This window comes from Mus caroli, unplaced genomic scaffold, assembly GCF_978045245.1.
Source record: "Mus caroli unplaced genomic scaffold, Mus_caroli_1 scaffold_8, whole genome shotgun sequence".
In the NCBI taxonomy this organism is placed as follows: Eukaryota; Metazoa; Chordata; class Mammalia; order Rodentia; family Muridae; genus Mus; species Mus caroli.
This window is the reverse complement of record NW_028227263.1, coordinates 49,510,351-49,537,891: the sequence shown is the minus strand read 5'-3', so window position 1 is coordinate 49,537,891 and position 27,541 is coordinate 49,510,351. Positions and strand designations below refer to the sequence as shown.

Here is a 27,541-nt window from a genome sequence, read left to right as displayed (position 1 = left end):
AATGCTAAGACTTGCTCAGAAAACCATCAAGTATCTGCTTCACTCATGAAAGCAAAGCCCACACTTGGTCATACATGAGCCACAGATCTGTAGCTTCCATGAGCTTGGTTATCTTGAAATCCAACACAGCATGTTGTCTGGCACAGAGCGGATGGGTGAGGTGTTGATTTGCTGGGCTGGCTTGGTAGCTCTCTTTTTTGGGATAGAGTTAAGAGGGATCTGACTTCTTTATTTTTAAGTCCCCATTGATACAACACATGATAAAAATCGTCTTCGTCAGCCAACGAACCCATGTACTCATCCATCACTCATGTTGACTTTATTCTTACAACAGGCCTATAAAGCTGGTTTTATTTTATTTTTTTTTCCTATAGTACAGATAAGGAAACTTCAAAGCACTAACAGATGGCAAGGTGAGGTTTGATGCCCACAACCTGTGCTGCTTTCTGTTCTCGGGAGCTCAACACAGTTGGTTGGTCATCAGATCCAAATTCTCAGTGTCCACATCTACAGTCTCTCTTTCTTATCCCTTCCCCAGGTTCACAACCGAAACCTCTTGTCTTTGGACTTTGACCGCGTCACACGCACAGAGAAGATCTACGATGACCATCGCAAGTTCACCCTTCGGATCCTATATGACCAGGCAGGGAGGCCCAGCCTCTGGTCACCTAGCAGCAGGCTGAATGGTGTTAATGTGACTTACTCCCCTGGAGGTCACATTGCTGGAATCCAAAGGGGCATCATGTCTGAGAGAATGGAATATGATCAGGCAGGGCGCATCACATCCCGGATCTTTGCAGATGGGAAAATGTGGAGCTACACGTACTTAGAGAAGGCAGGTGTCTGTCTGTCTCCCTTCATCACTGGCCTTGCCATATAGAAGCTTGATCACTGTGGGTATAGTTTTTAAGATGGGTACCACTATACTACCCAGGTGTACTTGAACTCCTGGCTCCTGGCCTCAACTGACGCTCTTGGCCTGGCTTCCTGAACAGTCGAAGTCATTCACTACTACACCTGCCTTTGCCATTGCTCCCCACGGCCAAGGCTAGACTGCTAAGCTCAGTAGGATAAATCTGACTGTTGTAGTTTCCGAAAGTGGAGGTACACATCTTTCAAAAGGAAAGAGGGTCCCGGGGGTATCTGGACGGATATTAGGTTTAATGTGCTGAGAAGGAGTTCCAGCCAGGGAAACACGAAAGTCTTGCTGATGGAGAAGAGCAGGTCCCACCCTAACTGGTCCAAGGGTGCTGACCCAGGACAAGATTCTGCTCCCAGGATGATCACACATACTGCCAATTCCCCACAGAGGACCAAGCAGAAGCCTGGGGGTCACAGATCTGAGGTAGAGCAGGCTTAATCCCATGGGGTCAGATCTGAGGTAGAGCAGGTTTAATCCTATGGGGTCAGATCTGAGGTAGAGCAGGCTTAATCCCATGCTGCTAGAACTGGGTGTGGGTCTCATAAATACCTTTCACTTTGAGTTAGGATTCATTTCACCCAGAAACTAGGAATCAAAAATTACCTAGATCATAAAACATGTTTGGGTAAAGTTTCTTAAAAGTACCTAAATTCAGAAGTTGGGGGGTGGGTGGGCATGGTCATTTTGATAGCTAGATCTAGGCTAGTTATCTGATGACTAGTTATCTAGATCCAGACTCTTTACTTTGTTTCTTGTCCCACTCAACTGTTGCGGGTCCCAGACTCTGCTTGTCTCTGCCTATGCGAGAGAGCAACGTACTGTTATAGGGCTACAAGACAGATGATGGAGGTCATCCCATGCCCTGAAAAGCCACTCCTGGAGAGGGCAGACATTGGCGCAATGAGAGCACTTATAGAACAAGGTTGTCCCTTACCATTCCAGCCTGCCCTATCCCAGGGTGGGCCCATGACTTGCTACCACATAAAAAGTGAGGAGAAGTCTAAAGTGCCTTTCCCAAACATGGTCTATATGATATAGGCACAGGGAAGCCACAGATGCTGTTTAGGCTTTGAGGGCATCAGGCTGTGTTTTAGAGTCTCACTTGCTTGAATAGAAATACCAAGGTCAGAAGTCTGGATCAGGGAAGGCCATAGGGATGCAGAACACCACTTTCTAAGCCTTCCGTTTCTTTCCTTTAAGTTGCGGGTACTTGGGCTATCATTCCTTCTCCCACCTCCTTCATCTATGATCTTCTTCTCCCTCTAGTCCATGGTGCTGCATCTCCACAGCCAGAGGCAGTACATCTTCGAGTTTGACAAGAATGACCGCCTCTCTTCTGTGACCATGCCCAACGTAGCTCGGCAGACGCTGGAGACCATCCGCTCAGTGGGCTACTACAGGAACATCTACCAGCCCCCGGAAGGCAACGCCTCAGTCATTCAGGACTTCACTGAGGATGGACACCTGTTACATACCTTCTACTTGGGCACCGGCCGCCGGGTGATTTACAAGTATGGCAAGTTGTCAAAGCTGGCCGAGATTCTGTATGACACCACCAAGGTAAGCTTCACCTATGACGAGACCGCAGGGATGCTGAAGACCGTCAACCTACAAAATGAGGGCTTCACCTGCACTATCCGCTACCGTCAGATCGGGCCCCTGATTGATCGGCAGATCTTCCGTTTCACGGAAGAAGGCATGGTCAATGCCCGTTTTGATTACAACTATGACAACAGTTTCCGGGTGACCAGCATGCAGGCTGTGATCAATGAGACCCCGCTGCCCATTGACCTCTACCGCTATGATGATGTGTCAGGGAAGACAGAGCAGTTTGGGAAGTTTGGTGTCATCTACTACGACATCAACCAGATCATCACCACAGCCGTCATGACCCACACCAAGCACTTTGACGCTTATGGCAGGATGAAGGAAGTACAGTATGAGATTTTCCGGTCACTCATGTACTGGATGACTGTTCAGTATGATAACATGGGACGGGTAGTAAAGAAGGAGCTGAAGGTGGGACCCTATGCCAACACCACCCGCTACTCCTATGAGTATGATGCCGATGGCCAGCTGCAGACAGTCTCCATCAATGACAAGCCACTCTGGCGCTACAGCTATGACCTCAATGGGAACCTACACTTGCTGAGCCCTGGGAACAGCGCACGGCTCACACCACTGCGGTACGACCTCCGTGATCGCATCACTAGGCTGGGTGATGTACAGTACAAGATGGATGAGGATGGCTTCCTGAGGCAGCGGGGTGGGGATGTCTTCGAGTACAATTCAGCCGGGCTGCTCATCAAAGCCTACAATCGGGCTAGTGGGTGGAGTGTCAGGTACCGCTACGATGGGCTGGGGCGCCGAGTATCCAGCAAGAGCAGCCACAGCCACCACCTGCAGTTCTTCTACGCAGACCTGACCAACCCCACCAAGGTCACCCACCTCTACAACCACTCCAGCTCTGAGATTACATCCCTCTACTATGATCTGCAAGGACACCTCTTTGCCATGGAGCTGAGCAGTGGCGATGAGTTTTACATAGCTTGTGACAACATCGGGACCCCGCTTGCTGTCTTCAGTGGAACTGGCTTGATGATTAAGCAGATCCTATACACGGCCTATGGGGAGATCTACATGGACACAAACCCCAACTTCCAGATCATCATCGGCTACCACGGCGGCCTCTATGATCCACTCACCAAGCTTGTCCACATGGGCCGACGGGATTATGATGTGCTGGCTGGACGCTGGACAAGCCCAGACCACGAACTCTGGAAACGCCTGAGTAGCAACAGCATCGTGCCTTTTCATCTCTACATGTTTAAGAACAACAACCCCATCAGCAACTCTCAGGACATCAAGTGCTTCATGACAGGTGAGGATTGAGGTATACCCGAGGTCAGGACCTACCCCATTGCTCCTTGAGAAAGCTGGTATGGGGTCATGGGAGACACTGGCTGTCTCTAAAGGCATCATCTCCCAAAGTCTATGTAAAGAAACGCTAGTTTGGAGACTATTCTGAAAATAATGGCCACCATTATCATTTTCGTTTTTTTAGAAAACTTTTCCTTTTCATTTATTTTCTCTTATATCACATCCTGACTACAGTTTCCCCTCCCTTCTCTACCCCTAGTCTTTCCTCCCCACCTCCTCTTTTCACCCCATAATCACCCTACCTTCACCTCCCCTCAGAAAAGAGCAGGCCTTCCAGGGACATCAACCAAATACTGTGAAACAAACTGCAGTGACACCAGGCACATCACATCGAGGCTGATGAGCCAACCAGTAAGAGGAAAAGGGTCCCAAAGGCAGGCAAGAGAGCTAGAAATAGTCCCCGCTCCTTCTATTAGTAAATCCCACAAGAACACGGAGCTACACAACCATAACAGAGGACAAAGTCGGACCTATTCAGGCTCCCTGGTCTTCATGAGCCCACTTGAGTCCTGGTCAGTTGATTCTGTGGGCCCTGTTCTTGTGGTAGGACAGCCATTCTTAATTTTTCATACTACACTTCAGTTTATGAAGGCTCTAAGAGGCTCTGTAGTAAAAAAGTGCTCTTTGGTTTACTTACCTACGTTTCTAAATTATTTCTCCATAAAGTCCTAATGCCTCACTAGAAACAGCCTTTGGAATGCTCTCTGGAAGTTTCTGAAATGGAAATCAAGCTGGGTATGAGTCCTCGGGAATATCAGTTAAGGTGTGTCTAAAATAAAATCAGATGTTTTGACTTATGATGATGGAAAATACAGATTTTTTTGAGGCAGACAGAGCTAAGGGAATGGACCCGCCATTTCTTAACTGTGACATATTATTTTACTGCTCCTAAGTTTTAGTTTCCTGGGCTTAGTTTAATAGAATACCACAGTCTGTATGGTGGTTCACACTGTGATCCCAGCACTGAGGAGGCAGAGGCAGAGGCAGAGAGGCAGAGGCAAGCAGGGGTCTCTATGAGGTCAAGGCTAGCCTAATCTATATAATGAGTTCCAGGTCAGCCAGGGCTATATAGTAAGACCCTGACCCTGTCTCAAGATAAATAAAATAGTTAGAATACCTGCTAATAATTCTGTTTGGATAAATGTTCATATGTTATGCTAGAGCAACTATTAGAAACCTAAAAACTAAAACAGATAAGCTAAGGGTGTGGTGGAGATATAGGGGTCAGGAGAGAGTTCTAGGCCAGTCTGCGCTGTTGAAGACCCTGTTGAGTTTTTTGTTGTTGTTGTTGTTTTTTAAAAACTGAATAAGACACAAATAGACATCATTAATAAGTCAGCAATCAAAGATAAACTAGAAGATTAAGAAAACACCCATTGTTCAGTTGGTAGAGTACTTTCTAACATGCACAAAGCCCTGGGTTAGATCCCAACATTCAGGAGGTTGAGTCTGGGTGATCAAGAGTTCTACATCATCCTTGACTGCTTAGTGAGTCTGAGGCTAGCCTGGGATATGTGACACCACCACGTCTCAAAATGTGTATGTGGTAGTGGTGGTGGTGGTGTGTGTACATGCATACCATACATATTATATGTATGTATATATGTATGCATGTATGTATGTATGCATGTATGATATGTATGTTCATATACACACCACCACCTCCACCAAGGGTGACGTGAGATACACATGCCTAGCACAGCTCATGCTGGTTCCCTTTCTGCCCTTTTGCTTTAAAGGGAAAGTCACCTTTCATTCCTCTGAAACCAACTTGAGTATAAAGTGTCTCAAGGGTCCTGCAGATATCTCAGACTGCTACCGTCCCTCAGCAGGCGACACAGGGAGAGTCTCTATGGGATCCACATAAAGCCAGCCAGGTCCTTGTGAGAATTTACACTGAGAAAACCTGCTAACCTCGTGATCGAGCTGTTCACCCCCTTTTTGCAGCTGTTCCCTTCATCCCACCCCTCCCGGTTCCAGGCATGAGAATAGAGAAATGATTCCCACCCTCCAGAATTCCTCACTATCAGAGGAAATGCACACTCTGGTCCATCGTGAGGGGCCATGAGGAAGAGTTGCACAGATGGCCATTAAATCACAGAAGGCTAGCAACCGGCTCTGCCCACAGGGTTCTGGGAAGCCTTCAGGGAGTAGCGGCTGATCCTTGAGGCCGGCTCCTGTATAGGTTGCATCAAGTAGTAGGGAGGAAGGCATTCTAGAGAGTGGGGTCAGCATTCACAAAACTGGAAACAGGGTATTGCGGCTAGCTCACAGATGCTATAGCTGAAAGCAATAGGAGAATTCCTTTTTTTCCAGGGGGAAAAAGCACCTAGGTTGTTCTATTAAGAGGAAGAGTCCCAAGTCAAGGACTAGAAGGAGACCAAGGTGGTACACAGATGTCATGGAAGCATACCTGGGACCTGGGGGGTAAACACATATATTTTGACAGCGTTGCCAGCCTTTGCCATGCTCAACTTGGCTGCTAGCACTACAGAGCCTTGTCAGATTAGGGTGACATTTCCATTACATCTGTCTGCACAAAGCACGCCCCCTGCCTCACCCTCCAGTGGGTTTCCTGTGAGACATTTTGGCATGTTACTATAGCTGGGGAAAAAAAAAATACTGTAATAGGAAATGTAATTTTCCATAAAAAAAATTGTTAAAGCTTGCCAAAATATTACTGCCCTCCCCCTCTTCCTTTGTACACAACCATATGCATATAGTCTCCTTCCAGAACAGCGCTGGCGTGGTGAAACCCTCCCTGCCGAGCACTCGCAGATACGGTCTCCTTTAAGCCTGGCAACAGCTCTGTGAGATCACGACAGACAATTATCTGCATTCTACAGATGAGACACGTGAGACCCTGGAGGACCAAGGGTCTGCAAAGAGTCACACGGAACAGGGCTCTCTGATTTCAGAACATTTCCCGTGATAATCACCCAGCCTCTAAATCCTGCTTTCTAACACAGCTCTCAACTATCCAAGGGGCACCTTACATTTTCAGTTTGTGTTTCATTTCCCAGACAGTTAAATCCAGCAAATATCATATTGGTTATATACCTTCTCCGTGCCAGACCCACGCTAAGGATCCAAAAGGGAAGAAGGCTTGGCGCCTGCCTTCATGGAACACATGCCCCCTTTCACAAATGTCTTTGACTGTGAGCCCACCTTAAGAAAAAGAGTTGTGAAGCTAGAAACGTAGCTCAGTCTGTAGGGTGCTTGTTAGCATGTGTGAAGTCCTGGACTCCGTCCCCAGCACCAAATAAAGTAGGTGTTGTGTTTGCATTCCTGTAACCTCAGTATTCCAGAGGTGGAGGCTGGAGGATGGGAAGTTCAAGGTCATTCTTAACTACACAGCCTGAATAGGAGGTGAGAACCTACCTCAAAAAAGAAAAAAATCTATTTTATATCACTATAAAACACTAAAACCAAAGGTTTGCACAGCAGTCCTTAAGTTTGGTATCTATATATTTTCCAGTCTAGTGTATTCCACTTCAACAAAAATACTGGTCATGACCCCAAAATTGATTTTACCTACGAAGTGGATCCTGTGGCACATGAAAAAGATATTTGCCATCTAAACAATCAAGCTTTCAGAACATCAGAAATGATTTGCAGTGGCTAATATGAAACTATGATTCTGCTGACTCTCATTATACCTTACCTTTTACCTTCTCTGTGGGCTAACTGTATCCTCAAACAAAGGTCCTGAGGTGTACTCCGGTTAGGTAGGCCTAGGTCATGAGACAATGGAGCAATTACCAGGATTGAAGAGGACAGAATGCACTGGTTGGATGATCCTGGATCACATGGTCCAACAGAGAAAGAATGCAGAATTGGATCAGGGGGAGGCGACCCTAAAATGTCCACTATGGGTCTGTGTCACACATCATCGCCCTGAGTCTTGGCCTGAGACATGCGCTTGGGGGAAACCCACACAGACAGTGAAGTTCAGGAGTGGTAAAGTAACCCTTTCACAAAGACACTGGGAAGCCAGCCTTAGAACCTGTGGTGTCAGACTTCAAAATACTTAGTGGGTTTTGGGTTTTTGTTTTTGTTTATTCTAATACATTCTGTGAAGAACAAAGGCATGCACTGGTGAAAGGGCTTCAAATCGCTTGTGTTTTATTCCTCCCCTGCGGCAGCAGTGCCTTTCGGGACTGACAGGTAACTCACGGAGCTTTTCAAGAGGAAGGAAGCGCTTGCCCCTGAGGTTGTAAGAGTACAATTCCCAGCTCTTCTGAAAAGCCTGGTAGGAAAGCTAGCTAATAAATAGATCTCTGACATTTTCCTGAAAGACATGATAGCAAAGCTTCCGTCTTCTGTCTTCCATCACTCATAGTTCAAGCCCAGCCCTCTCCTGTGCCCCCTGCTTTCCTGGGGACTGAGCGCTATTCCAGATAACCACAAATCCCTATGCACATTCTCAGCCTCAAGCAAAAGGGCTTTGTGAGGTGTTCTCTCCGTGTGTGTGTGTGTGTGTGTGTGTGTGTGTGTGTGTGTTCTGTTTGTTTTAATTTCCCAAAGATCCGTGTGCAGAGACTCCTAGGATGAGGGGTCTTGGGATACATAATGACAGAACCCCCATCCCCCCGTGAGCCAGTACCTGATCTGGATATTATACACTAAATCCAATGTTTTAGGGGCAAGCTTGGAACTGCTTCTGCTACAGAGTAACTGCTTCCAAATTCTTACTATTCTCCTTATTCTTTCCAGAGACTTAGTCAAAACCATTCCTATTGTCAGTATGCAAACAAGGGAACTAACTCTCAGAGAAGTTAAGATTCTCCAAGTTCACCGTTGGTACCCTGAGAAGCCAGCATGTGGGTTTGTGTGACCTTAACTGCCACTCTTTCCCTTCCTGTTTACAATCTGGATCTGCGCAGCAAGGCTGAGTGAGAAGTTAAACCTGGATCCTAGTGGAAGGGCCTAGGACAACCAAAAACCAACCAACCAACCAACCAACCAACTAACCAAACAACCAAACAACCAACCAACCAAACAAACAAACAAACAAACAAGGCAAAGACAAATGTGAGCTGCCTAGATGGGAGAGATACATGGGTCACAGGAGTATCATGAACACAACTGTTGACACCCACAAGGCATTCCCTCTCAGCAGCTTCCAGAGGGCGCCACTTCCTCCTTGGCCTAGGTCATCAATGGGACCTCCCAGCAGAGATGTGTTTCTGTTGGAAAGAAACAAAAGGCACCTGGCTCTGAGGCAGGCCTTAAAACCTTGTACACCACCACCACCACCCCACTCCAGTTTTCTGAGTCTGTTTAACACCTCCTTTGTGGCCCACCTCAACCCCCATGGAAGGTCATGGCTTTTGGTTTCTCTATTTGGTTGGTTACCTAGATGGTCTGTTGTCATCCTCGGTTTTGCTTTGCTTTCTTTTGAGATAGGTTTCATGTAACCTAGGCTAGCCATCAACTCACCATGTAGCCAAAGATAACCTTCAACTTCTGCTCCTCCTGCCTCCACCTCCTGGGTGCTGGAATTTCAGGCATCATTCTGCGGAGTTCTCAGGACTGAACCCAGGTCTTCATGCACGCTGGACAAGCACTCTACCAACCCAGGATCATAGACTTCTGGTTCCATTCTTCAATGAGTCAAATGCCCACCAAAAAACCTTATCTATAACTCAAAACTCCTAGGAATGTGATTAATAAGCTTAGAAGCAGGCAGGCTAAGGCACTGGGAGGTCGAGTGACTTCCTTGTGCTGTCAGAAAAGACAAACAGGAAAGCCCTTTGATCTGAACCAGCCAGCACCATGCCCAGAAGCGCTTTGGCCTGAGGCTCTACCAGCTACAAAAAGGGTGGGGAAAGGAGGGGCAGCTTGTTTCTTAAGTGAATTTTTTTCTTTTCAGAGTCAGCCATTAAAATCCTTTCTTGAATCTGACTGACCTTTGCAAGGGTTTCCTACTGATGAAGGGGCTGGGGGTGGGCCTGGGAGAGCTGCATCCAAGAGCACTACCTCTGGGTAAGCAGATGAGGGGTGAGACTCATGAAGACATCCGGAAGCTTGGGCGCTGCCTAGGCTTCATCTCTCTTGGATCTACCCCTTTGAGGAGGGCTCTGGGCATGCACCTGGCAGAGGGATTGCTGGGACCCAGCAGCACCGTTGGCTTTAAGACCTACCAGGCAGTCAGCTCTGTCACCTTCCCCTTGTGGCCCCTGGTCATTGGCTCGCTTACTCCCCAAGCTAATTTCTGCTTCTCTCCACCCAGATGTCAACAGCTGGCTCCTCACCTTTGGATTCCAGCTGCACAACGTGATACCTGGCTATCCCAAGCCAGACACAGATGCCATGGAACCCTCCTACGAGCTCGTGCACACACAGATGAAAACTCAGGAATGGGACAACAGCAAGGTAACGCTCCACATGACAGCCACCCATTGGTCCGTTCTGACCCTGACACAGGGGCCCCACCAATTGTGCAGGAACACCAAGCCAGGGATGGAAACTGAGGGATGCAGCGCCTTCATGGCTCCTACCAGACAACTTTCAACAGAGAGAAAACTATGGCTAGGCAGGCCCCAGGGACCCAACTGTAGCAGCACATGGACACCCACAGGCTGCATGAAAGAGTTTTCGTAATCCACCGTGTTCAGAGCACAACAAAAAATAATCAGCCTTTGTCACCATGTGGGCAAAAGCCCTGAGAGAAAAGGAGTGTTTCTGAATGCAGATGGGATTCTTTTTTGAGCACCCAATGAACTTGGCTTTGAGTAACATTCTACTTACGTTAGCTCACAAATATGCCAGGCTGTTATTCTTCTCATTGTACAGGATTAGTGCTTGTAACCCCTCAAACCCAGATTTGTCCGTTTCCTGTCATCTGGCTGAGCATGACTAGCAGGGCCATAAGGGGGGTGGGGGGGGTTACTTTTTCTTATCTCCCTTTTATGACCAAATTTCAAAGACTCTGAATTATATGGCTGGAAAAAATCTTTTATAACAATCTCGTCACACCTGCTGATCACTTCACGTGTTGCTCATGCCAACCTCAGCCTCCATTCATAAATTCTGTATCTGGATTCTGTGTCCAGCCTGATACTGTGGCCCATGAAATGCAAGGGTGGGTTAGCATGCAAGGGTGAGTTAGCAGAAACCAAGCCCAGGGGATGCCAGCTTAGAGACGGTAAACTCCGGGGAGGGGCCGCAATGTCACATGGCCTGATCCTGTGCTTGGAAACCCCTGCCACCCCAGTTCTTTTCCTCCCCTTCCTGCTCCTCCTACCTCGGTACACACACCTCCACTCTTTTCAGAGAGACATTGCGTTCGTGTGCATCCCTCTCTGAACCTGGAGCTCACAGATTCAGACAAGCTGGCCAAAAGGTCCAGTGGTCTTCCTTTATCTGCCTCCACAGCCCTGATGTTACAGCCATGTGCCTCCATGCTCGGCTCCTTACCTGGGTGTTGGGGACCTGAACTGAGGTCCTTATGCTTGTGGGGTAAGCTAACTGAGCCAGTCCCCCAGTACCATGTCCCTATTTCTTGTTCCAGGCTAAATCCATTAGGCTCATCTGAGCTACCTCCTCCCAGACTCTGCTCAGGTGGTGTGCTCTGTTCCACCTTTGTTTTCTTTCTTATTCCTTCACTAGATTCTAAATCCCAACAGGCTAAGTTACAGGTTAAGGGTCTCAGTCAGTGCCCAGCATGCAGGCTAGCACATTGTAGGTGCTTTAGTGACTCAGTGACTGAACCATGTAAACAGCCCATTTCATAAAGAGGCTAGGCTCAGGGAAATTTACTTAAAGGTGTTTAGCTGAAAAATGACAGAAGGTGACATGAACCTAAGTCTGCCTGGCCACACAGCCCATCCTCTTTCTGCCCTAGCCTGTCCCAGACCTAGACCTAGACCCAACCCCAGCCCCTGGTCCAGATGTCCCAGCATTTGCTGTCCCCAAGCAAATTCCAGCCACACAGTACTTCCTCCCCCTCCAGGTTTCTGCTGTACTCTCCAGAGTCCCCTTCCCTGGCTGCCTGTTTGCCAACCTCGCCTGTCAATGAATTATTGATTTCTGCCCTTGGCAAGCATTGGAGATCTTTGTTGTTGAGTACTCCAGCTTTTGTGAAACTCTAGGAAATAATTGTTCACAGACAGGGTTCTATTAATTATAAAGAGGACTTAATTTCAATGGGAGGCTGATGGGTCTATTTCTAAAGCCTGTGCCCCGAGTTGCTGATGAAGCCTGGAGCCCTGAGCACAGCTTCCCTGCGCTGCCAGAGAGTGGGAGGGGTAGACAGATGGCGCACCAACCAACGGGGTCCAACCTGACCCCGCAGCAACCAAGCTGGGGGTACTTGAGGAGGCCCAAGGAGGCACTGTGGGGCAGAGACCCTCCTTGAAGTGTGGAGACTTAAGAGAATTCATGGCTTTCCTAATGTCATGCATTTCTTGGAACCCTGCCTTTTCCCTCTCTTCTCCACCTTCTGAGTCTTGTTTGCATCTCACTCCTACAGCTGCCCTTGACCCTGGCCCCTAGAGTTACACAGACCTGGCTTTGAATACTAACATGGAGTGAGTGGTGGGACTGTAGGCCGGGAATGAGCTGTGTAGCCTTAATTCCCTTAGAAGTAAGCTTGAAGCTGAGTGCAGTGGCTCATGCCTTTAGTCCCAGCAGAGGCAGAAGTAAGTGGATCTCTCAGAGTTCAAGGCCAACCTGGAATAACATACTGAGTTCCAGGACAGCCAAGGGCTACATGCTCTGTTTGTTTGTTTGTCTGTTTGTTTGAAATGAACTGAAATAATAAAAGTATCTATTATAGGGATCAAGCAGGGTGTTAAATGGTAATTCTTGAGTTGAAGATCAACGAATGTTACCGTATCTATTAGCTGTGAAATGTTTTGGACCACCAGTCCTTATACTTAGCTGCAGTATTGTCATGTGTGTCTGGGCCTATGAAACCATGAGTTCTTTGAGGGCAAAGACAATGCCCAGTTCATTCTTTATCTCCACTGCTCAGCAAGGTGCCTGGCCAGAGTAGCTGCTCCCTGGTGTGGCTCTGAATAGAAGGGTGTGGGGATGAAGGGATAAAGGATGGCTGGATGTTGAGGATCAGCACCATGGAGACGGATGTTATAAGCTAACTGCAGATTTGACTTCACTGTCCCTGCAGATTTGACTTCACTGTTTAAACTGATTCTCTGCACTCTTGGGGTTTGCATCCCCTTTGTCTTACACTCTCCCTCTCTCTTTTTCATGGCCCTCCCCCATCAGTCTATCCTCGGGGTACAGTGTGAAGTTCAGAAGCAACTCAAGGCTTTCGTTACCTTAGAACGCTTTGACCAGCTCTACGGCTCGACCATCACCAGCTGCCAACAGGCCCCTGAGACAAAGAAGTTTGCCTCCAGTGGTTCCATCTTTGGCAAGGGGGTCAAGTTTGCCTTGAAAGATGGTCGAGTGACCACTGACATCATCAGTGTGGCCAACGAGGATGGGCGGAGGATTGCAGCCATCTTGAACAATGCTCACTACCTAGAGAACCTTCACTTCACCATTGATGGGGTGGACACCCACTACTTTGTGAAACCAGGACCTTCGGAAGGTGACCTGGCCATCCTGGGTCTCAGTGGGGGGCGGAGAACCCTGGAGAATGGGGTCAACGTCACTGTGTCCCAGATCAACACCGTGCTCAGTGGCAGGACTAGACGCTACACTGACATCCAGCTGCAGTACAGGGCGCTGTGCCTGAACACCCGCTACGGGACAACAGTGGATGAGGAAAAGGTGCGGGTGCTGGAGCTGGCCAGGCAGAGAGCTGTGCGCCAGGCTTGGGCCAGAGAGCAGCAGAGACTTCGGGAAGGGGAAGAGGGCCTGCGGGCCTGGACAGATGGGGAAAAGCAGCAGGTGCTGAACACGGGACGGGTGCAAGGCTACGACGGCTTCTTTGTGACCTCCGTCGAGCAGTACCCAGAACTGTCAGACAGCGCCAACAATATCCACTTTATGAGACAGAGCGAGATGGGCCGAAGGTGACAGAAAGGGCCACGGCCTGGACTTCTTGCCAAAGACAGCTACTCTTCTGTGGCCGTATTCCTGACTGTGTTGTACTTAACAAAAAAAACAAACAAAAAAAACAAAAAAACAAAAACAAAAAAACAAAGCCTTTTTTTTAACAAGTGCAGAAAACAGAACAGAAAGTTACTTGTTGCATTGTTAATTCATGCAACATCCTTTTTTTTTAAAGAAAGAAAAACACAAATTTGGCCTTCACACATTTTTTTTTTTTTTTTTGCAAAGAATGGAAGGGTTTTTTTGTTTTGTTTTGTTTTGTTTTCTGTAGTGTGATCATGATGATAATTTTATTGTCTTTTGTTCCCTTTTTTTTCCTTGAGGAATTTTCCCTGTTGTTGGGGGTACATTTCTCCTCTCTTGGGGGAGCGCATCTCCTTGGGTGTGTCCACATCCACCCCTAGGTACCCAGTGTGATGTGAGACACGAGTGTCTGTGCTAACTTGTCTCGTGTGTAACCCTTTCTTCTCTGACTGGAGTTGGGCAGGAGTGAGGGGTGCACAGAGTCACAGGCCCGGTGGGACCTTGGGAGCTCTGGTTAGGCTCCCACAGAAGTGGTGAGTTGCTAGTCACCATGTTTTGTGCCTCCTGAGGACCTACATCATGCTCTGGATGTTCAGCACCTTTTCAAGCCACCCCAAACTCCTGTCTGAGCTTTATATTTTGATGCTAAATGAACCCACCCACCCCCCTTTTACAAATCTCTAGTGTAGCTGTCAGTGCCGCCCCCAACCCATAATGAAATAGAGAAAGTGTGTCTCCCAGGCCCTTTCCCTAGTCTGGACTATGAGCCCCATCCTTTCCAAGAGGTGAAAGCACCCAGGATGACTGTGAGTTGTTGATCCTCCATGATGCCCCTCATCTCCTCCTCTCTCCCAAAGTCAGTTGTGAGAACCAGCAGTGCGCAGCAAGTCCCCAACGTCCAGGGAAGTAGAGGGAACCCTGTCCCCATGGCTTTGGGTTATCCTCCCTCCAGTGCTTGATGCCACCACTGATGATTGGAAGTGTGGCAAGAGATGCCTTTGATCCTGGAAAGATGTATAAAAAACCAAGTCAGCCAAAGACAGGAGTCAGCAAAGGCATGAGCCAAGCACCCTAGTCAGGTCCTGGAGTCTCCTCTGCCTCCCCTGTTCAGGCTATTCCCTGAAGGCTAGGCCTTCAGGAATTTCCTATGGAATTCTTCATTAAAGAACCCCAGGCAGGAGTGGTTTTGGTTTTGTTTTTAAATAAGAAGAAAGAGCTCTTTGGTTTGGCCTAGCAGGGTCATACAACCCCACTGAGATCAGGGATGGTGGTGCCAGAGCTGGTACCCATGGACCCAGAAGGCCAGGCTAGCATTGTTCCTGTGAAGACCTGTGTACATGGCATTTGGACGAGGGTAGGCACAGGCGCAGCCAGCGCTGGAGGACCGCCCAGAGGGAGCCAGCAGGCTGGGAAGTGTGGCGGGCAGAGGACTGTAACAAGAGCTAGGAGCTCACTGGAGGATTCCGTTCCTGGTTTGTCTGCCTAGATACCATTGTTATTAGCACTCCCAGTGTCTGGGAGACTGGGGAAGCCAAATGCTTCCTTTTGAGCCTGGCTTCTTAGAAAATGGGACTTTTATGGGTTACATTTACATTAAGTGTGGAAAATGAATTCCAAGTCTAAGCTATTCCCCGTGGGAACCTTGTTGGACTGATAAAGCTCATGGCACCTTTATAGCCTTACAGAGTCTTAAGAATATGACATGAGTTAATGAAACCAAGAAGGTCTCTTACCGCATGAGAATCGGAGCAGTGTGTAGTTCTGCCTGGCAGAGAGAGGTGTCCAAAGCGTGTTGGGGAGGGGAGATCTCGCCTTATGTTGTCCCACTGGGATAAGAGGATGTGTTTCGTTAAGTGCTCTTCCTGATTCCAAAAAAAGAAAAAAGAAAAAAAGAAATCCGTCACGCTGTTGCAACCGTGTGCCACAGCCTGCTCTATCCACTGGTTGCTCATTGCCTCTGGATCAAAGCTCTGCTGGGTCAGATTTGATGCCCTCTCAGGCCCACAGTACCCAGCTCGAGCTGTAATGCAGACCCCCTTCTGGCATGATCATTCTTGGGTGGGACAGAAAATAGTTTGACCTGAAACACACAGGTTTTTCTGTATCCAGCAGACATATGCCCCTCAAAATGTACCTCTGCTGTAAGGGTCCTGCGGGCAGGGTTGGCCTGTGAGTTGGCCTAGCTGATCTGTCCCTGTCCCATACTGGCTGCCTGACATTGGCTGAGATCCACCAAGGACATTTACTTGTAAGACAGAGAGACAGCATGTGACCCAAGGGAACTATATCCCTGTAGCTGTCCAGCCTGTGACTTCCTCCTCTGTTGCCTCCCTCCCTCAAAGACTATATTTTTAGGCATCAGTGAATACCATGAGCTATGGGGTATTCTTCTTTAAAAGGAATGATCCCATATTCTTCCTGGACTGCCATCCCAGAGAGGAAACAGGCAAGCATCCCTGAGCTGTAAAGGACCTCAGCTGTAGGCCAGACAGTGCCATGTGCCTCCCTTGACACTGATGCTGTCCTCCCTGAACTCTGACCCTGGCTGCTTTCAGTTGGATTCCACCTCCCAGGTGGGTTTAAAGGCACAGGCCACAGTTCCTTTCGCCTATTTAGGAGACTTTGAATATAAAATGCCATCCTGGACAGCTCCCGCTCTTTCAACACTCATTACATCTATCCACTTGAGAGAGTGACCGGGTCTTCCTCACTGGTGGAAGTTTGTGATTCTGATGGGAGTTAGCTTCTGAACCTCTAAGGATTGCTTTTGCATAGTTCCCACCTTCTCCACCCTCCACAACTGCCAATTAGTCCCCCAGCCTCAGCCCCTCCTCCAAGACCTTAAACAAGACTTTATTAGTTCCTGACCTCGTCTTTTATACCCTGAGACCCCCTTTGTGGTCATCTCCCAGACAGGCATCATTAGACGGTATTGTGGTGATATTGACTCCATAGTAAACCACACTTTAGCCTTTAACACTTGGCTCAGAATCACTGGTGGAAAACTAGCCCAAGGTCCACACCAGTGCCTGACTCTACTGAAGGATGCTGGGCTTGAAAGAAACCCTAGGAAGCTAACGGGAGACTGAGGCTGGACAAGTGCCTGAAAATAAGAGGGATTGCATGGGGGGGGGGGGCAGATGATGCAGAAGAGCTGAGTAAACTGGGCAGGGCTTTATAGGCTTGAAGCAAGGGAAGAAGAAGAAAGGGCCTTACAGCTGTGACTTAAGTGACTGCCTTTATAGAGAAGGTTTTCAGTGTGACATCTTGGAACACATCTTTGCCATTTGCAGCCCTTGTGTTTCTGCTGGCCATGTGATGTGGTGAGAGCAGTGACATTGGGCTTTGTGCCCAGGGAGATGAGCTGGCTGGCTTCCAGCAGAGGGCTGGGCTTTGGGGTTAAATCACCCATTACACAAAGATGAGTGTGTCTTTCATCCCTCACATCAAACACTTAGCCCAGGTTATGCCGATTCTGGGGTAGGAGGATTCACCTCCCATGGGGTCCCAGTCTCTCCTCTTTCCCGGGATCTTCATCAGGACTAAAAGCCCTCCACGAGAGGCGCACCGTCCCCAGCTAGGTCAAAACCATTGTCTATATTTTGTGAGAGGGGACGGAAGTAAAAAAAAAAACTCTGTGGTTCAAGACCTTTTTATTTAGCCTTCCCAAAACAGCAAACTCATTTTAAAGACTCATTGCTCAGGTGACAGAAACTTTATCCTCTCCAACCCTTCATTCTCAAAAACCAGCCTTGTGTACTTGACTGCCCGGAACAGTGGCGGGCTATGCGGTTTCACGGTGTTGTGGAAGATCAAAGGTGGGGAAGCATGGGATGGGAACCCTGAGTTGTGTTTCCGAGGCCTCGGTGGGGCCCTGTGTTGTATTTCTTACCCTCTGGGGAATGCCAAAGGTGTTAGACTGGGCTATTTCCTAGTCCCTAAGAAAAATGTGATTGATTCTAAGGGCTGATGGTTCAGGGCTGACTGCCCATGGGCAGGCTCGGCTGTCCCCGCAGAAGCTGACCCACAGATGTCTGGTGGTTCCCAGCAGCTCTAATCCACTCATCACCAGAACCCCACTGTTCTAAATGTGCCCGTCATTCTGAGGACTTCTGAACCCGCAGCTCTGGCAAAGGACGATAATGAGCTGCCTCTGGATGACCAACACTGGAGACTCTGGCCTTACCATGTGGAAATAGTTTTCCTGAAGTCTGGAACTAATTTTGAGAAGTTTTTTTCTCAACACTTTTGTGTTTCTAACACTGTATTCTTGACTGTGTAAATACCAACAAGGCTGTAAATAAATGCAGATGTAGATACCTTCTAGAAAAAAAAAAGGGGGGAAAGCATAAAAACAAAACCAGAAGTGATCCCGTGTAGCCTTCGTTGACAAATAAAAGACTATTTTGTGTTTAAAGGTGTGCAGTGGCCTTTGTTGGGAGACAGTGGCAGTTACCGGGAGGGCTGGAGGAAGACCCCCATCTTAGTCCCAGAGTCCCTTGCAGGTCCTACCTGTCATGAACAGAGGTGTCTGGAGGATCACAGAAAACCAGAGGCCTCACTTACTAAAAGATGAGGTACACACAGAGGCAGCTCTCACCTTAGCTAGTGCCAAACTGCCCTAAGCTGTGTCCTAGCCTGGTTCTTATGCTCACTGGCTTCAAAGACAGATTCCAAGAGGCAGGAACGCCTGGCCCCATCCACCACCAAACGCAGGACCTGCCACAGAGTTACTGCATCTTACAAATGAACGGGCGCATGTTCAACTGAGACGTGATAATAACCACGTAGTACAACTTAGGGAGAGAGGAGAAAACTCCTTGAGTAGTGGAGGTGTTTTCCTGCTGTGTTCTTTTCTTTCCAGTCTAACGTAGTTCTAATCACAGTGCGTGGGAACCTCTCTCTTTGAATCGCACACTTAAGCTATGAGACCTCAGCGCCAGGGATGAATGCTGGTAGTTTTGAAGAGGTTATTCACTGAGCCCAGCTCCCAGGTGTACGTGGCAAACTTTATGAAAATTCAAACAACCGTCCTTCTAAGTCAGAAATGCCATCCCACTCTTATTGACCCCAGGTTGGCCCATGCTAAGCTCTAGGGAAAGAAGGGTCAAGCTATAATAGGCCCCTTCCTTCCATGCAGGCTGGATGGAGACGTCACTGCAGAAGTGACAGGCAGCATCAGCAATGCAGTCCTCCACTGTGAGCCACCTCAGCACGGACAGGGGTTCCCATGCTATGACCTGACCTTTGGTCACTGAGGTATTCTGCACTCCAGATCGTGCATCTCCATGAGGGGATGGTGACACAGACCTCCTGGTCGATTACTTCTTGTGTCACTTAAAGAAGGAAGTATGTAAAGTAGCTCACTGCTCAGAACACCATGCCCCCTCTGCCCAGTCCAGCCAACCCAGACCCTTAACTGCTGTCCAAAGCTTAGCACTCTGTATACTATAACAATGTTTTTCAAGCTTTGACTTGCAGTTTATGAAAGTATAGCACCCCTCCCCCTGAATTCCCGAATAAGCAGGCCTGAATAGGTAGCCCCAGAACGTGGAGTTCTAATCGGTTCCCAGGTATTACTGCTTTGAGAACTGCTGGTAACTATGCTACCCTCAATGTTGTGTACATAATAAACTGTTTAATGTGTGTGACACTTCAGATGCTCTGAGTCAGCAAAACCTCCCCTTTCTCCCAGTGGGCAGCTGCACTAGCCTCCCCCTCCCCCGACACCCCTATCCCATCTACCTTTCTCTCTGCATGTACCACAATGGGCTGCCTGAGCTCTTGGACCACTCAGTCAAGCCCCAGACTTTCGCCTGTCAGTTGTTCACACACAGTCTTCACACCTGGCTGAAATAAACTCAAAACCTTTTTGACACTCTTTCTGCTCTCACAAGATGCCCCCAGTGTGTCCTCTAAAAGTGACCTGAGCTGTTCAAGATGGGACCACTTCAGGAGTGAGCTCCCCCAGGTCAATCAAAACTAAATTTCATCCTCTGTGTGTTCCCAGTGTCCCAAATACAAGTCCAGCGCCTCATCCGTTGAAGGTTGGCCTCTCTTTGATGTCAGGGTCCAGTCCCTCCAGTGGAGAGTCATCAGTCCACGGCTGCCCCAAAGAGCCAGACACTTCTGGCCCTCTCTACACTCAAGTAAAAGTTGCCAGAAGAGCTCACCAAGACTCAGTGGGGTTGGCTGTTGAGAATGAACACACATGGCCTTCGGTCACCTCATTCAGAGAGGCTGGTAGAGTCCTGTGTCCTGCCCCAGAGTGAATACGTGATGAGGGTCCGTGGGTTAGAAATCAATGCAGCCAAGATGACAGGACATCCAGTTAGCAGTGGATGGGGCTCTGGGTACCTTTGCTCACCAGTTTCCCCTGGGTTCTGCCACAGGAAGCACTCATAGATATGTTAGATAAACGGTGCACACATCTCTGATTCTGCAACAGCCCAGCCCACCCTCTGCCAGGGTCTCTGGACCTCTCCCCACTTTGATTCCTATTCTGTAACTCACTGCAAAAGCACACAGGAAGTGCTCCCCACTGAGTGAGTGCTACTCATCTCTGAGGCCAAATGTCTGCCCCAGCCTCCCTGATGCTTCTGGGGACAAGCACTGTGTGACTTGACGGTGAGATCTCAGCAGACCGAGTAAGAGTCGCCTCTAGACAAGGTGCTGTCTGCATTAATCCTGATTGAACCACACCACAGGCAAGAGGTGGGATTGGCAGGCGAGCTGTAGGTTCATGACTTGTGTTTAAGGATGGAATCAGAATGTGAGTCCAGGATTCCCTAGTGCCACATTCTAAGCTATGTTAGTATTAAAGTTGGGGAGCCAAGGAATTTCCCATATGAAGAGACTGAGGAATGAATACCACCTTTCATGTGTCCAGAAGGCCCCCATCAGCAGACACAGGATCTCCTGAGACTGTATGCCACTCCCATACTTGGAGCCAGCCTCATGGGCAGTGACCAGAGCTCCATGACCAGTGCAGCCCCACAGAGCTCCATGCTTAGAAGGGCTTGGCTCTCCCTGAGTTCAGTGTTCTGCTGTCACCATCTTGAATGCCTGTTTCTTCTTCTTTTCAAAAGGGAACTATTTTCATCTTATCCTAGATTATGCAAACTATGTGACCAGTCATGCCCATATCGCTTATCCAGTGTTGATAATCTCTCAGAATTCTAGGACATTCTCAAGACCCTGAGACACAGAGGACCCTGGATTCCCAAAAGAGTGGGTATCCAATGGGCAAGAAAATCCTTGCATGTTAGGACTGACTAAAATCAGCTAAGATCTTTGTATCAAGAGAACCCAGGAAACTCACACCTGATGATAAACATTCGAGCTACAATGCCCTTGCACACCCCAGCATGTGTCTGAAGTCCATCTCCATGTCCACCCAAGTCTCACTAGATGAGGACTATGAGTCTCTCTCCTCAGAGATGTTTGCCAGTTTTCCTGATCATCCAAGTCGCACACATGATTTCTTCATGCTCATAGCGCCACCTTGTGGCCACCTCTAGCACTTTCCCTCCCCCAGCCTGAGCTGCAGAACAGCTGAGTAACATGTCTCCCGCCCAGCTCCTTCACTTCCTGGGGTTCAGGAGACCTTCAGACAACATCCCTTGTGACTTACAGCCAACCGTTTAAACTTATTACATCTACACGGCTTCTCTGACTCTCTCCCCCTTAGCTTTCTTTATACTTCTGAGCCAAGAAGAGAAATTCTTACTAATGTGTGAGCAGGCAAGAGTTGGCTTCTTATAATAAAAAAAATGTGACAAAAGCCCTCAAGATGCCTCAGCAGGTAAAGGTACTCGCTGCCAAGCCTGGTGACATGAGTTCCATCCCTATGACCCACACGGTGGAAGGAGAGAATGGGCAACTGAAAGTTGTCTATTGAACTCCAGCCCAGTGTGCATATAAACACATATATACCTATATCTATATCTGTATCTGTGTCTGTGTCATCTGTATCTGTATCTATGTCTATATCTATACACACACACACACACATGCATACACGTGACACGTGTAATACACACAGACAGACAATGTTTTAAAAACTAACAAGGTGAACTCCTTGAGGGTTCAGGCTCCACTCTGGTCTGAACAATGACTCTCAGAAGTTGCTTCAAAAAACATTAAAGGCTCGAGAAAGAAAACAGAGGAAAATAAGCTTTGGGGTCCTTTCCTCTTCTTTTTTTTTTTTTTCTCATTAAACTTGTTTTAATGGTCTCAAAATTCTGTGACAGATTTTTGGTCAAGTTGTTTCCATTAAAAAGTACTGATTTTGAAAACTAATAACTTAAAACTGCCACACACAAAAAAAAAATGGTCCACAAAACATTCTTTCCTTCTGAAGGTTTTACGATGCATTGTTATCATTAACCAGTCTTTTAATATTAAACTTAAATGGCCAATTGAGACAAACAGTTCTGAGACCGTTCTTCCACCACTGATTAAGACTGGGGTGGCAGATGTTAGGGGTAATATTCATTTAGCCTTCTGAGCTTTCTGGGCAGACTTGGTGACTTTGCCAGCTCCAGCAGCCTTCTTGTCCACAGCTTTGATGACAGCCACAGCAACTGTCTGCCTCATGTCACGAACAGCAAAACGACCAAGTGGAGGATAGTCAGAGAAGCTCTCAACACACATGGGCTTGCCAGGGACCATATCAACAATGGCAGCATCACCAGACTTCAGGAATTTGGGGCCATCTTCCAGCTTCTTACCAGAACGACGATCCATCTTTTCTTTAAGCTCAGCAAACTTGCATGCTATGTGGGCTGTGTGACAATCCAGAACAGGAGCATAGCCAGCACTGATTTGGCCTGGATGGTTCAGGATAATCACCTGAGCAGTGAAGCCAGCTGCTTCCATTGGTGGGTCGTTTTTGCTGTCACCAGCAACATTGCCTCGTCTAACATCTTTGACAGACACGTTCTTTACATTGAAGCCCACATTGTCCCCAGGAAGAGCTTCACTCAAAGCTTCATGGTGCATTTCAACAGACTTGACTTCAGTTGTTACATTGACTGGAGCAAAGGTAACCACCATCCCAGGTTTGAGAACACCAGTCTCCACTCGGCCCACAGGGACAGCGCCAATGCCTCCAATTTTATAGACATCCTGGAGGGGCAGTCGCAGAGGCTTGTCAGTTGGACGAGTTGGTGGTAGGATACAATCCAGAGCTTCCAGCAGCGTGGTGCCACTGGCACTGCCATCTTTGCGGGTGACTTTCCATCCCTTGAACCAAGGCATATTAGCACTTGGCTCCAGCATGTTGTCACCATTCCAACCAGAAATTGGCACAAATGCTACTGTGTCAGGGTTGTAGCCAATTTTCTTAATGTAGGTGCTGACTTCCTTAACGATTTCCTCGTATCTCTTCTGACTGTATGGTGGCTCGGTGGAATCCATTTTGTTGACACCAACAATCAGCTGTTTCACACCCAGGGTGTAAGCCAGAAGAGCATGCTCGCGGGTCTGCCCGTTCTTGGAGATACCAGCTTCAAATTCATCAACACCAGCAGCAACAATCAGGACAGCACAGTCAGCCTGGGATGTGCCTGTAATCATGTTTTTGATGAAGTCTCTGTGTCCTGGGGCATCAATGATGGTCACATAGTATTTGCTGGTCTCGAATTTCCACAGGGAGATGTCAATAGTGATACCACGCTCACGCTCAGCTTTCAGTTTGTCTAAGACCCAGGCGTACTTGAAGGAGCCCTTTCCCATCTCAGCAGCCTCCTTCTCAAACTTTTCGATGGTTCGCTTGTCGATTCCACCACATTTGTAGATCAGGTGGCCGGTTGTGGTGGACTTGCCGGAATCTACGTGTCCGATTACGACGATGTTGATGTGAGTCTTTTCCTTTCCCATTTTTGCTTTGAATTAGCGGTGGCTTTCACAACACCTGCGTTCTGACGGCAAACCCGTTGCGAAAAGCCTTTCCTCTTCTTCCATGATGCCTTGCGACCCTCAAGCCACTGTGAAGAGAATCCCTCCATAGTAAATATGATGTCCCCAGCTCTCTCCTGTAGTCATGTGCAGGAGCCGCTGCTGAGCCTGACACTGGAAGAAGGCAGACAATGCAGTGTCCCTGAATTATGTCGCTTAGAGACTTACCCTGAGCACCCTCAAGCTATCGATGCCGACAGTGATAATAAGGAGAAAGAACTTCCCTTGCTTAGGAGCCACGACAGGAGGCAGGCACACTAGGCACATCTCCTTTGATGCATCTTGCAATTGCATCAAGGCTTGTCTCAGAAAGCAGTCTGCACAGACTGGGAACCTACAACATGTCAGATGTTTGCTAAGCACTCTGAGTACATCTGCATTTAAACCTGGCCACAGTGCATGCAGAGGGGTGCCATTAATATCTCTAGGCTTCAATCGGAGAAATAGAGGTATATTTAGAAGGATGCCATGCTGGCAAATGGAACGACTGAGACTTGAACCTAAATAATCCGATTTCAGGGGCTAGCATGCTACCGTTAGCTACCTCTTGAGCCTAGAAACAGAAAGGAAACATACAAACACTGATCTAGATCCTGCTAGGCAAGGCCAACTGAATAACCACAGCGCATTTATTTAGTCTCTTAGTAAACTTTCCCTGAAGGGCGTCTGATGTCAGGTATGGATGATACATAAGTACAGTCTGCCTCGAGTCTGGGAGTAAGAGCTGAACCAGATGGAACTGCACCTAGGGGCTGCATGATGGGGTGGAATACAATGGGATTCAGGTGACAAGAAGCAAGCTCCTGACACCGCTAAGTCAGGAAATGCTTGAACACTGGTTTAGTTGTATCTAAGATTTACCTCTCTGTTCTGCAGATAAATTCTAAACAAATTTATTATATCTAAAGACCCCACTAACTCTAACCCTCAGCTTCACGCTGCCTTCCACCTTAGAAGAGAGGAATGCTGCCTGCCATGGGTCAGGCAACTTAACAAGTCCAGCATCTCATGGTTCCGGGATCTACATAGACTGGCCTGATCTGCCATCTAGTGGTTGATATGTGCATTACATAAGGTATGGGTGGCATCCTGCCTTTCTGCCCAGGTATAGAGGGGATGAAACCTAAGCTAGAATCCTTAAGTCTGTAAGCAGCATTAAGAAGGTATCTCCAATGTTTTACAAATAAGGAGACTGAGATGGGACTCTGAGATTTGATTGATATAGTAATAATTTTATCCATCATTTGCCTGGCAGCATGCTAATCTCTTCACGTTGACCTCCTGGCGTCATCTCATGAATACCATAACGACATTTGTTTAGCCTCCCTCATGCCTGCTCTATTTCTAAATTCCATCTTGTAATGTCCCCCTTACTTTGAATGCCATGTATTTATAAGACCTTGCAGTGACACTGCAAACTGTCATACAGTCTGAATCAGGTCATCCTTCAGAGTGACACTTCCTATGTTCTTGGCCCTCCACATATCCTACATGCTCCTTGGGCTTGCATCGGATTTGATTGTTGTAAACAAGACTGGTGTGTGTGTATGCTCTTCCATATCTGAACAGGTTGGGCATGGTAAGAGTTGGAGGTGTCGGTACAAGGTAAAATGCTGACCACGGCTTCTCCTTCACTTCTTCCTTCTTGGTTTGTTTTGTTTGCTTGTTTGTTTTGTTTTGTTTTCAAGGTATGGTTTTTCTGTGTAGCCTTGGCTGTCTTGGAACTTTCTTTGTAGACCAGGCTGGCCTCCAACTCATAGAGATCCACCTACCTCTGCCCCCAAGTGTTGGGATTAAAGGCATGCATCACCATTCCCAGCAGGAAGAAGAAATTTTAGTGGAGAAAATGACTCCATAGGACTGGTCAAGTGCTACTCATCTCTTAGGCCAAATGTCTGCCCCAGCCTCCCTGACCAGATGCTTCTGGGGACAAGCACTGTGTGACTTGACGGTGAGATCTCAGCAGACTGAGTAAGAGTCGCCTCTAGACAAGGTGCTGTCTGCATTAATCCTGATTGAACCACACCACAGGCAAGAGGTGGGATTGGCAGGCGAGCTGTAGGTTCATGACTTGTGTTTAAGGATGGAATCAGAATGTGAGTCCAGGAATCCCTAGTGCCACATTCTAAGTTATGTTGGTATTAAGGTTGAGGAGCCAAGGAATTTCCCATATGAAGGGCTTCTGAAGAGACTGGGGAATGAATACCACCTTTCATGTGTCCAGCAGGCCCCCATCAGCAGACACAGGATCACCTGAGACTGCATTCTGTTCCTACACTTAGAGCCAGCTGCATGGGTGGTGCAGCCCCACAGAGCTCTGTGCTTAGAAGGGCTTGGCTCTCCCTGAGTTCAGTGTTCTGCTGTCACCATCTTGAACGCCTGTTTCTTTTACTCTTTTAAAGGGGGACCCTCTATTTTCATCTTATGCTGGGTTATGCAAGCCATGTTGCCAGGCAGATTGGGGGCACAGACATGAACCTGGAGTCCCTCTGAGCTGACACTAAGTGTGCTTGTTTTCACTGTCAGAAAGCCCACAGCCTCAGCACAAAGGAACTGGGTATCCAGAGTGAGTTTACAGGAGAAGAGACAATTTCAAATGAAAGAATTGGGAGAGGGGTTTTCCAAAAGAGCCAATCTTGGCTTCAGAGGCCCACAGATACACTGCAGTAATATATGCTAGGTAATTTTATTTCAATTTGACACAAGCTAGAGTCATCTAAGAGGGTGGAGCCTTGTTTGAGAAAATGTTTCAGGCTGTAGGCAAGCCTGTAGGGTGTTTTCTTAATTAGTGATTGATGGTGGAGGGTTAGTGGTGATACCCCTGGGCTGGTGGTCCTGGTTTCTATAAGAAAGCAGGCTGGGGAAGCCACAAGGTCCAGGCCAGAAGGAGCACTCCTCCATGGCCTCTGCATCAGCTCCTGCCTCCATGTTCCTGCCCTGCTTGAGTTCCTGGCCTACATTCCTCCATGATGAACTCCCATGGTATGCAAGTGTGAGCCCTTTCCTCTTCAACTTCTTTGGTGATGGTGTTTCTTCCCAACAGTGGTAACCCTAATTAGGACACAATGGGTGCTTGTCTGACTGGACAGGGGTCTAGAGAATGTAGGGAAGCCCCCTTGTATCTCTCCAGCTTCCTATCCATCGTCCCCAGATGCGGTTTGTACGGTTGCAGGAAGTATCTGTCAGACAGTGATGAAGAATACTCAAGATTTGTGACTAAAACTGAGAGGGATGTTCTTGGGGAAACAAAAAAAAAATATTAGCGTTACAGTAGCAGGCAGGAACTCACAACACGGAACCCATAAAGCTGCCGGTGAGCACGTGGTGGTTAGACATCCCCTGGCATCGCAAGCTCCCATCAGATCCCTAAGTCTTAAGAACTAAACTAAGAAGACCTCAGCCTGATTCTGACTCACCCAGTGACACACATGCAGAACCAATCCAAATAGCTTTGCAAAGTCTTTGAAAACCAGTTTAGGGGCCACAGTCTACAAATGGTTCTTCATAACTTGTTGTCTATATTCATCTTGGTGGGTGTACCTACCTCCATGACAGAGCCCTCATCTAACATGAGCAAAAATCTATGTTCAGTCCTCAGCACTACACAAAAGAATAAAGAAATGGACCAGGGTGGTGGCATACCAGAGACAGAGACAGGCAGAGCTC

The 27,541-nt window shown here is 47.9% G+C and overlaps 1 protein-coding gene and 1 pseudogene across 2 annotated transcripts in view; one reads left to right on the top strand and one right to left on the bottom strand.

Moving 5' to 3' along the window:
- Positions 1 to 18,318, top strand: part of Tenm4 (teneurin transmembrane protein 4) — a 703,400-nt gene extending 685,082 nt beyond the window's left edge. For both annotated transcript variants that reach the window (XM_029479435.2, XM_085841517.1), the window contains 4 exons: positions 539 to 835; positions 2,189 to 3,803; positions 10,098 to 10,240; positions 13,097 to 18,318. In XM_029479435.2, the coding sequence (XP_029335295.1) occupies positions 539 to 835; positions 2,189 to 3,803; positions 10,098 to 10,240; positions 13,097 to 13,855 (2,814 nt within the window). In that variant the 3' untranslated portion in view covers positions 13,856 to 18,318. The remainder of the gene's footprint in view (positions 1 to 538; positions 836 to 2,188; positions 3,804 to 10,097; positions 10,241 to 13,096) is intronic.
- Positions 18,319 to 22,109: 3,791 nt separating this feature from the next.
- Positions 22,110 to 23,857, bottom strand: LOC147002934 (elongation factor 1-alpha 1 pseudogene; annotated as a pseudogene).
- Positions 23,858 to 27,541: the final 3,684 nt, after the last annotated feature.